Raw genomic sequence first — 11,804 nt, 5'->3', positions numbered from 1 at the left:
ATTCGAATGCGTAGATATTGGCAGATATACAGAGAGACAGAACTGCGATTTTTGCTAATTAGGAGTCAATAAATGAACTGATTTACAATATTCATATGAGCAACAACATATGTATTAACTTACATGAATTATGTGGTTTTTAAAAGTTAAATTTGCAAAACATTTGTGGAATAGAAAGTGTGACATCTGGAGTTACCTGCCTTATTGGCAAATGTTGAAAGGAACAGTGTGTAAGATTTTGGAAGACTCCATGGAAGAGGACCCGCTCCCTATGTAGATATAACAGGGATATAATATAATATTTAGCTATGGCAACGCCGGCGCATGTACATGCTGCAGCCAGTAGCTCCCAGGAATTTCTTCATGAATTGTTTTTGTTGATGCAAACTTAGAAAATGTGCTACATCAATGTTCTACTGTTTATGGATGGTTTGTCATGTGTTTGTTGTGTTATAAATGGGCTATAAACAGAATTTCAGTGTGCATCCCTGTGTTGCATAGTGACAATTAATGATCCTTGAATGAATGGCTTTATCAAAGCTTATAAAAACAATTATTAGTTTCAGGTCATTATACACTAATAAAAACATGGTTATGAATATCATATTTCATATTAATCACCCTAAATGTTACACACTGTTCCTTTAATGGAATAGTAAGAATCTGTGTAGTATATAAAAGTATTGATGTGCAAATTAGTTGAGATTGACTATTATTTATTATGTTTAACAGTTAATTGTTTTATTAATTTAGTCACGTGTTTTGATGTAATTATATTGGAGTGGCTGTAATGGTGATATTGTAACTGTCTTATTTACTTTACATGGGGTCCATGTAAAAACTATTTGCCATTAATACATTTTATATTCTAATACGGATCACAGGAAGAGTATCGGTGTCTGTCTGTCTGTCACAGACACACATACACAATCGTCATTACATTTCAGACTGCACCTCACAAGCGAACATTGTGACCACAGCATGATCTAAAAAAACAATGACATCAATACTTACAGTACGTCCACAGGTAAACATCACCACATCAGGACAGGGGGCTGGACACCCGTTGCAAGTGAATTTGGCACAGATGAACCGGTTACATCATGGCATTTCCTGCACTTCCTGGCTCAGGGGGGGGGGGTCTCACAACCTGGTAGACTTCAGGGGCTCAAGCATCTTGGAAGAAGATCTAGAAAGAAGGGGGTTGACCTCTAATGATGTCGTGGTGTTGTTACCTGGGTAAACTTAGAACAGGCTTTTTTCAGTACAATCTCTAGCAGGCTACAGCCAAAAACTCATTACGCTAAATGTCCCACTGGCACAACAATCAGGAGGAAAGCTCTGCTGCCGTCCCCGGAGAACATGACACAGCACTCAGGGAGGATTGTGAAAGCTCTTACAGTGACATCTGCTGTTTCCTAGAAAATAAACTTTGTCGCAAAGATGCATAACATTTTGAGCAACGATACCAATCTTGGAGAAAAGCTGGGAATATAGAGTACGGAACGGACAGGTTCCTTTGTGAACAGTGTGTGGAGAACCAATCGGGCTACCAGGATCTGGATGCCAGTTGGCTGCTGGCTGAATTGGGCTGATCCTCATCAGCCCGAAGTTGCCGGACCAAGTATGGAGCTAAATCCAGGTCAAAAGTTTTGTTCATTTGAAAAATAAATTTGAACCTGAAAGTTCAAGTTGTGGTCTTGAACATTGAAAAATACAGCAATGTATTCAAAGAAGAGAGAAGTATCTCCCAAGAACGCAAGATGTACAAAACAAATACAGGTAAAAACAAGCACACCATTTCAACTAGACAATTACTAAGCTATTAAACAGTTTAAATATATCAGCTCATAAAATACTATATCAATGGTACAATAGTAGTAAAAATTAAAGATGGTGATAGAGGGATTACTGACCATGCACGTGCCCTGCAAACTGAATGTAAAATTATAAAAAAGTGCAAAAAACACACAATAATGGGACAGAGTGAGGTGCACGTGAGAGCCTGCTCACCACTGAACGAACCCTCAATGGCCACTCGCGACCCCTGTAGTCTGTGATCCTCATACAAGAAATTATGATCAGTTCACAAGATCCACAGAATCACAAACTACCATCAGAATAAGCAGTACACTCTCCCAGGAGTGTCTTCTTCTTCTTCTCCATCGATGCATCGGAACGTGTGTTCGTCTTGCTCGTTGATAATGTAACCAATAAGTTGATGATAAGGAAGTGGGAGGTGCTAACCGCGTCTGCATAGGACTACGGTACATGTTGAACGTTCTAACTGGCCCCTCAGCAAGATGGGGTCTCTAATGCAGAGGATTTGTTGCCTTCATGCTTTATTACTGCATAGTATTAACAAATGAATTGATTCATCACAACCAGGTAAGGCTGGAGCCTTTGGGCCCCCACATAGTTTGGGGCCCGAGGGAAAATGTCAGCTATTGTTTGAAGTGGGTCGCAGACAGGAAAGTTGTTGCTTTGGCCTGTAGTGATCATGTACCTACAAGAGTTAGAGTGAGCACTGATTTAATTTAAATCATATGGTACTGGTGTGTGGCCCCCACGGGAAGTAACAGTTGTATAGAGAACGGTTGCCCCTCAGAGGCTATTCAAAGTTTAAATCGCAGGGTACTATCATAGACCTGTGTAATAGAAGGGTAGTATACCACTTTGATTTTCCATTTATTTTAAGCTTCCGTAGTATAACAATTGAGTAAAGTTATCCAGAAATAATAGAGTCAGCGCATTTCCGGAAATGGGATTTTGTTTTCAAAATAAATGAAATGATATTACAATTAAATAAAAAAATATTTAGGAAAAAACACTGGCTCGTACGTGGCTATTTAATGTCATATGAAACACTTACTCATTACATGTAGAATCAGATGAATATAAAATACAAACATGGGCTAGTGAGGTCGATACAAGACGACACAGCGATTAGCGTTTTATTCTGAAACGCATAAGGAAACACTATCGTTGAACGATATGAACAACTTGACATGTGTGTATCATACGGCTGGCGGGTGGCGAACTAGTTATGGAAGTACACAGCACTTTTTATTACCCGTTTCGCGTTAACTAACCGAGCTTTATCTTATTGTTTTAAACTTTCCAATGCAACGTAGAATAACGAGCTAACTTTAGCTTAACTTAAAGAAGACAACGGACACGCGACGCTGCGGGACGGTTACCCCTTTAACCAACGTTCGGCTCCTGCTTTTACTTTGACTTTGCCAAAAGAACATTTGTTATCGAAATATCAACGATCAGTTCCTTGTCACTCTGCTGCTAGCCGACCTAAGAGGAGCTGTGACAGCTATCTAAACATGCGTCTGGTCACACCTGAATGAACCATGTCGACGGTGGCGGTGCTGGCCGCGTTGTGGGTCAGTTTGGTTCGGTGCGGTGTCTCCTCCGGGTCTCCGGGACCCGGATGTGACAATGGAAAGGTAACTTTAAAATTTAATACCTGTTGAGTTTATTAGTGTTTGAGCCTTGGTCACCCACTGGTTTGAAAATATCAGTCAGTGTAGGCGTTAAACATGTAATCAATTGTGTGTGTGTGTGTGTGTGTGTGTGTGTGTGTGTGTGTGTGTGTGTGTGTGTGTGTGTGTGTGTGTGTGTGTGTGTGTGTATGTGTGTGTGATAGCTGTCTTTGGATAGGGACATGCCTCCGGATGCTCTTTATTGGGACTGTCCAGGGACTATATGGCCAGAATCTATTCGGGTAATTATGGATACAACCAACCACCTCCTCCTCCTCCTCCTCCTCATCATCATCATCATCATCATTATCTCTGCTAGTAGCATTATCTCCCAAAGGATCACTGGCTCACATGGGTGTGGGGTGTGCTTCAGTGTACTGGGTACCAGGAAGTTGTAACAATCCTGAGACAAGTACTTGTTGTGGTAGATCCTGTACTCTGGCACTCAGCCGGTAGTGTTTTGTTTGTTCATGTTTGCTCCTTCATTGGTTTGACCCGTGTCTTCTCTTGTCTACAGAGACTTCCCAGTATTGACACAGTGTATGATCCTGTGGTGAGTAAACACTTGACCAAGCACTTTGTTTCACCTTTGGCCTTAAGACACTGCGTAACATTTCCTAAAAACACCAACGCACAATGGGACACCACTTTGTGACGCATCCAAATTCCAAAATCTGTTTTCAACTCAACAAAAAGTGATGTATTGAAATGTGTTCATTGAGATAACTTAAACTTGTTATTGTTGTCAACAACAGCAAACGTGCACAAACTGAACGGCCGCTAACTCAGTGTTTGTCTTCGGCGACTGTGAGTGTTCACAATGAACCCGAGAGGCAATACAATCTAATTTGACTCATTTCTCTTCACTGCAGCCAGCCAGGCAGCTCTGCATGAATGAATCTATTTCCTACAACCAGACCATTCCCAGCAGGTAAGGCTGTTTGGACAGACACATGATGCAAATTAAGAGACACTGACACATGCACACACATATTAATATGGACACCTTTATTCACAGATTAACTCATGACAGTGTTTTTAATGTCCCTTCCTACTCTTGGTTGCTGTGCTTTGTATTACTAAAGTTGTTGTTGTCGTGACTCTGGTGTGTGTCTGTATTTGTGCGTTTTAGTGGAGCGTACAGACCGGTGAGGGCAGAGAGTGGAGAATACTTGTACTGTCCTCCTCAACGGTGGCTCAATAACTTGCACGTAAGTCTCAACATCAAACACGTCTTGGTTGTTCTGTCTCCACTCTCCCAATAGCTGAGTCACTTTGTCTGCTTAGTAAATTAAAGAGAGTTTTGGGTTTTGCGCAACGCTGAAGAGACCGTTTTTGTAGTAACTCTAGTTTCCCCACAGTCCCTTCTATATTATTTCCCAGTCTAGAAATCAGTTTTTGCCAGAAATGCATCACGACACAATCGATGTATTGTTTCCTTGCAAATTAAATTAAGAGTAATACGGGGAAGTCTGCCAACACTCACATTGTACCTGTTCAGACCCTCGGTAGCATGGCTGCCATTGAAAGTAGATTGTTTTGAACATCAGGGATTTAACACACAGTAATGGCATGCCAGGGATTTCTATTAGTGAGCCATAGTAGACCACAATGCCATACCAGAGCGTACTGGCGACCACAACATGTTGAACTCGTTCAACCCAGAAGTAGAGCTGGGCGGACCGGTTTTAATTTGCAGGGCCTGCTGCACCAGCCTCATCTTTGTTCAGAACATGGCAGTTGTCCAGCTGCCATGTTCTGAACAAAGATGAGGCTGGTGCAGCAGGCCCTGCCCTGTGAGAGAGAGAGCCTCGCAGACGGGCTGTCTTTTAAGCCTTCCTGGAAGCTCCAATCAGCTTGGCTGGTTGGTGCAGGTGATTGTCCCAGCTCCTCCCACCAGGAAACCATCCGTGAGCCGGCCCACAGCCTGGCAAGTGGGAGGGTCGTCACACTACATACCTCATACCGGTTGGAATAACTGCTGTCAGTCCTCAACTGGCAGCTAAATATATTGTTCGCAACTAAAGGCGTAGGTGTCGGAGCTAGTTATCTTATCTGTATTGAGAGGGACCGCTAGTCATGGTCATAACTTTATAACAATTCACAACCCACAACTAACGCTCTTTAACAGAGCAAAACACCACGACACAACAGTCTGTGACACATAAACAATTTGTAACACTAATAATTGTACATTTATAAAATTTCACCGCCGAACTGCATGCTGGGTACAGCTCACTCGCCTGCTAGCACAACAGTCTGCTAACAGCTGGGAGAGGCTCCGTCGCTCCAGTAACGTTACATTAAAAGAACAGAACAGAGCGATGCAGGATGAACAAAGACAGACCGGAGATGCACCGATAGAGTTTGACACATATGCAACGCTGATTACCGTGTAATATGGTGTGGTATTTGTTATAAATGTACGTTGGTACATAAAGGGTGACAAGAAGCTGTACATGGAGGGGCTTAGGACCCAGGGGAATGTAGTTGAAGGAAACCGGAAGAGATGGAAGACACACCACACAAACAGCTGTTCACCGCTCCTCACCATCCTGTAGACCAGTGAATCTCAACTGGTGGGTCCTTTGCCTTATGCAGCGGAGTTATTCACGCTCCTTTCCAGCATTTGCGGCACTTGTTCAGTGGTGCAGGAAAAACACCGACCAATGTGGTGTAAATCACGTCACGTGATGCAGTTTAGCCAATCAATTTTTTTCAAGTTTTCTGATACGTTTCCTGACTCCAGTGAGATGTAACCACACCGTGACACAGGAGGGAGAGACAAGGAAAGACCTCATAGAGCAGAGCTTATGATGTAATGCTAAATGCGAAAGTCAAATAACTATATGATCTCTCCAAAGAATCAAATTGCTAAAAAGACCACAGTCCTTAACCTATGCTCCAAAAACACTGTGTTGAAAGTGTCTGCTTAACAAGTATACGTGAAAAGATATACCGTGATACCTCCGGAATTTTGCAAAATACCGTGATACACACTTTTGGTCATACCGCCCAGCACTACCCAGATGGATATTTGTCAGCTGAAAAACCATAATTAACAGACAAGGAGGGAATACAATATTGACTTATTGTGAGCAGAAGTTACTGTGTCGTAATTATGACATAAATGTTGGTGAAAACCAAATCGGGGGAAACCTCGCTGTGCCGGTGAAGGCTGGTGACAAAAGACCGTCACATGTGTGTGTTTGTGTCTGTGTGTGTTTACCAGCACGGAGCGACTGTGCTGCTCTACCATCCCTGTGTTCCTCTCCACGAGCGTCTGCTTCTGTCTGTCCTGGCCCGCTCCTGTCTGTCAGACTACATCGTTAGCGCACATCCACAGCTCAAAGAACACATGGTGAGAAGATAGAACTCACTACCGGTGTGTGAGAGATACTTCAACACCACTGTTTGAGGAGCAGCAGCAACAGAAGTGACTTTTTCTACCCAGTTAACATTTGTTAGGACATTGAGTTAAAGAGAGCGAGTGGACCCTCACTGTTTGCTTTGTGTTCAGCCCATAGCCTTGGTGTCGTGGGGTCACACCTTGGAGCTGTCCACCACGTGGTCTTCAGACGTCTACGATTGGCTGGAGACCACAGCATCCGCGAGGAAGAAGTTTGTTAGTGTGAACCCGAGCAGGAAGTTCAACCTGCTGCTAACCCGGTCAGCGGAGCAGCACCGGCAGCAACTTGCAAATCCAGAGGAACAGGTTTGCAGACTCTGCGTGTTTATTTACTCGGTGTGAATAATCATTTGTGTCGTATGTGCTCCAATAACAGCAGTCTTGTCGATGTCTCTTAAGTAGCTGTTGTTGTAAATCCCCAGGAGTCGTTGAGGCGATGCTTTGATCGGACCATCTCCTCTCAGCTGAATGGAGCGATGGAGACAGTGCTACAGTCCAACATAAAGAGTAGAAGCTGGAAACTAAGTAAAGAGGTCGGCAAACGCAGGCGGTTAAGAGCCGCCATTACAGAAATACAGGAGAATGGTAAGGAGGAGAAGGAGAGAGAAGACACAATAACACACCAGAGCAACAGAACCAGCATCAACAGGACAGGGGCCATACAGAACAACAACTTCACGGTTGGGCCATCTACAGATTCTCCTCCAGGGAGCGGGACTCTCCCAGATCCTCCAGGTTCCAGCGAAGCTCCCTCTCAGTCTGATATCCAAAACACAAATCAGGGCCTTCCACCCAGGCCCACAGCTCCTTTGGGGTCACGACAAACAGCAGCACAGCAGCCGAAACACACTGACCTCAGAGTCCCTCTCGCAGGTGCCGTGAACAGGGAACAAAACCAGACTGCCAGGCCTGAAGCCCCGGCCCTCGGTTCCAAAGATGAAGGTACAGAGTCAGTCAAACAGAGAGACAAAGACTTTGGTAAACTCAGCCTGAAAGGTAATGTCGATAAACACAACACAGCAGACGGCACCACGAAGGGTAATGAAGTAGTAGACGTGAAAGAGAGAGAGTTGGAACGTAAGCAAACACACAGTGTCACACACTCTCAGCACAAAAGTGAAAAAATGGGCTTTGATTCCGTTTCAAAACCGCAATCAGAGCCTCCGCCCCAGAACCCGCAGCCGGCCAGTCACCCGCCCAACAGCCACGACTGTGCCGGCTGCAAAGCGGGCGAACACTGTGAATGCAACAAAGACTCGGGGGCCTCGGACGCTGTGGATACCGGGTCGCTGAGGACCCAGAGGACCGACGAGGCGTTGTGGGCCACAGCAGCGCTGGGCTTCCTGCTGATCCTCCTGACCCTGTCGGTGCTTCACACACGCCTGTGCCGCCACTGGAAGACCACGCCCAGCCTGTACTGGCGGGACTCGCAGCGGGACTACGACAGTGTGGCAGGTAGGTGGACCAATAACCAGAGAGCTGTTTTAATCCTCTGACACAGCCTAGTTTGATCATGCTAGGTTACCCAATCAGTTATATCCCTAAGCAGTTTGATTACGTTTTTTGTGTTTATCTGTGTGCGTGTGTGTGTGTGTGTGTGTGTCCTAGATGTGATCCGCAGGAGGCTACGAATTGCAAACAAGAGGCACAAAAGGAGCAGAAAACGTGAGTGTGTTCTTCTGCCCAGCTCCTCCAGCTCAGATGAATATCCATAGAACAATGAAGGATCACAGCACGAAGAGGAGAGGAAGAGAGGACGATACCTGCAACAGCCTCTCTGTCAATGACAAACAGCATTGCTAATACTCTTGTCTGTACAGTATATAGCACGCAGCAGCTATTCTTAACCACTGGTGTGCCTCAGAGCGCCATCTAGTGGACTGCGAAGGTACTGGGAAGTGGTTAGATGACATTGGAAAAAAAGGTAATGTGATGAGGGATAGCGGAATATCATTTATTTGAGTTTGTTTTTTCGTCTCCTTTTTCTTTGGGAAGGTGGTCTTAGGAATTTCTTTAACAATCAGAAGTGGGCCAAAAGGTCGAGAACCTCTTACATGCAATGTGCTGGATGTGTGCCTGTATGCTGTTTGTCTGACAGCTGGATGAACCACCTCTATCTAACAAGCTGCAGGAGAACCTGAAAGCTGAAGCAGAATTTCCACATAGCTGCTCAAGGGTCAGTTAGATCCTGAATGAAATGGTGTTGAGGGCTCTGAAAGAGAACCTTTCACATGTGTTTTTAAGATTGGGACCATCTCTATATCTACCACTCCTCTCTTATTAAACGATTTGTGTTTGCATGTCATGGATGTAGTTAGTCCAAAACGGCATTCCCCAAATCACAAGCGTCAAAGAATATTAAAAAAAAGAGGCTCATGTACATTGATGTAACCGTGGACTGATCCACAACCGTCATCAGTCATGTGGTTGTGGATCAGTCCTTTGACCCCTCAGGACTATAAACATTGCATCATAGAAGCCTTTTGATTTTATTTAGTCATTTGAAATGTGTATGTATTTGTACATCACATAGTACGTACTCCTTATTTTGCTCACTCCGTGTATTACTACAATATTTAGTCTCCAGCTCCGGTGTCGCCAGCTTTTCTATCAGAGGATCTTTTTCTTTGTGCTACATTTTTGCCAGAATTTTGTTTTTTTATTCATAGTTAAACAATGATATGTTGCTTTTACCTGTGAAGATGTAAGTTGTTGTTGTAAGCAATGCCGTGTGCATTAAATGGTACGAACATATGAACAGCTGTGTTTTTGAAGACGGTTTTCGGACAGACTTTAGAGAGACGATAAATTTCTCGGCTGAAATGCTGAGTGTGCACTTCTGTTTGAAACAGCTGTGTTGGATGTCAGGATGCCTTCTGATGCCTGTTTGTGTCGTCTTAAATGTGTCATTTTAAAGGAGTTGTGACGAAGATATGCACTGATCAGGACCGCATGTACAATAACAACATCATTAGTTTGAAGACCAACATGTAATACGGTTTCTAAATGCTGTGGTGGGTTGTCGTGGTCATATTGTAACTACGTACTTTTTTCCAGCTGCTTTCTCTGGAGCTCGGTGATGGAAATAAAAGCTGTGGAACCAACAGTGGCTGGATTGTCTTCATTGGGAAACAAGAGAGCTCAGTGTAGAACCAGCTCAACAAAATAAAAGAATAAATTAACTTTAATGGTGGAAATGTGAAGAATAATCGAGGGGCCTCTGCAAATTAAATTTGACTAAATGAATAAAAAGTAACAAATAATAATACAAATGTGGCTTAATGTCATCAACATGGAATGAAAATCATTTGAAGTACAAACATAATATGTGAGTAAAAACAATGTAGGTTAATATTAGGGAATAAAGAAAACCTTTAATAAAGGCATCAGGGATTGCTTGTTTTGATCTTTTACTGATTTGATTAAAACTACAAAAGTTCATTCTCACTCCTTAAGTACAGGGTTAGGGTTAGATGATTGGAAGGTCCTAGAGCCTCGGGAGTGGGCTCCCAAGTGTCTAGGAACTTGGGAAGAGGTGGATCTCATTAATGATCTCACTTCAAATCACATTTACAAACACAATTTGTCTAATTTCAAATGAGATTTTATAGAAAATGGTGCATTATTACAAAATAATTTTAAAACAGGCTAATAGCAGACCACCTCGAGGTCTCACTCTGGAATAACCAGGACATTCTGATGTAGCATTCCAAAATTAAAGCCCTTCAAAATCTCATTCATGAGACAATTTGTCTAATTTAATATTGAAAGGTTTGGGTACTCATCTGGACTCAAACTGTCCTTTACACATTACGGAGATGTAAATACACACTTGTCCTTATTAGAGTGCGCATCCATACAGTAAGAAGAAAACGTGCAAACAGACAATTGACTTGTTTTACTATTTTATTACAAATGTACAGCTTATGAGTTTCCATTACGTTTGACCTCTTTTAAGTCATTGTTTCATCTACTTTATACAGTTTTTAACGTCTTCTGTTAAAAGATAACTCTCCCGTCGCTCATCTCCCAAAGTGTAGCGCTGTGAAGAAACACAGGGACAGCAACAGTACAGGCCACAGTGCACTGCCAACGGCTGCGTGTCGTGTGTGTGTGTGTGTGAGAGAGTTTGTGAGTGAGATTCACTGGCTGCAGACTTAATGTTTGTACTTTGTAGAAGGCTTGGTCCAACTGATAAGTTGGGAGTGTGTGTTTGTGACGTTGGAGAGTATGTGCTGAGTCCTGGACATGACGACGGTGTAGAACGTGTGTTGGACATGAACTGGCGGAGGCCTTAGACATTCATACTAGAGGCACCCTACGTAGTGTCCACTAACTCGGGGAAAGGACTGGGCCATGTGCATTTTTGACCCTCCTCCCGACGTTTTTTGAGATGACCGTGTAGTGCTAAGCCGAAGTGCGCTTCAGACCTTTCCTATTGCCCGAATCAAACCCTGCGTCCTGCACCCAATGTACTTGAACGAAGACCTTTGGGGGGGGGGGGGGGGGTACATAATGTAGATCCTACTTCACCCCGCTGGTGTTTGACAATAGAACTGTTGTTCTCGCTCTTCGGTAGGATCGCTACTATGTACACTATAACCTACATAAGGCGCTAATATACCACAGCATGACCATATTCACGAGACTCAAAAATACCTACAAGTACATTGGTGTCAAGACTGAAGCGCTGAAGGAACAAGTTGGACAGCTCCCGTAGCCTGAAGCCCACTTGGGCCAACAAATAAGACATAAATATCTCGCAGACATACCTAAACATATAGCTTAATATAAAATATAGCATGAAAATATATGTTCATATATATGGCTCGAGTCTAAAACTTGGGCAATCATGATTGAAGGGACGAGCTCTTCTGCTGGCCACCCTTGTGTGCATGTGT

General features: G+C 43.5%; 1 protein-coding gene across 1 annotated transcript; it reads left to right on the top strand.

Moving 5' to 3' along the window:
• Window positions 1-3,024: 3,024 nt before the first annotated feature.
• On the top strand, window positions 3,025-10,001 carry tp53i13 (tumor protein p53 inducible protein 13). The gene is made up of 9 exons (XM_079165985.1): window positions 3,025-3,458; window positions 3,659-3,736; window positions 4,012-4,047; window positions 4,367-4,425; window positions 4,627-4,705; window positions 6,727-6,855; window positions 7,015-7,209; window positions 7,326-8,358; window positions 8,512-10,001. The coding sequence occupies exons 1-9, from the start codon at window positions 3,363-3,365 to the stop codon at window positions 8,616-8,618; spliced, it is 1,812 nt and encodes a 603-aa protein (XP_079022111.1). The 5' UTR covers window positions 3,025-3,362; the 3' UTR covers window positions 8,619-10,001.
• Window positions 10,002-11,804: the final 1,803 nt, after the last annotated feature.

This window comes from Pholis gunnellus (assembly GCF_910591455.1).
Source record: "Pholis gunnellus genome assembly, chromosome: 9".
NCBI classification, from domain to species: domain Eukaryota; kingdom Metazoa; phylum Chordata; class Actinopteri; order Perciformes; family Pholidae; genus Pholis; species Pholis gunnellus.
The sequence above is the reverse complement of the archived record's forward strand: the minus strand, read 5'-3'. Positions and strand labels throughout refer to the sequence as shown.

Coding starts and splice junctions, on each gene's coding strand:
- tp53i13 (XM_079165985.1), top strand. CDS start 3,363: ATGTCGACGGTGGCGGTGCTGGCCGCGTTGTGGGTCAGTTTGGTTCGG. Junction 3,459..3,658: donor CCGGATGTGACAATGGAAAG/GTAACTTTAAAA, acceptor TGTGTGTGATAG/CTGTCTTTGGATAGGGACAT. Junction 4,706..6,726: donor GGTGGCTCAATAACTTGCAC/GTAAGTCTCAAC, acceptor TGTGTTTACCAG/CACGGAGCGACTGTGCTGCT.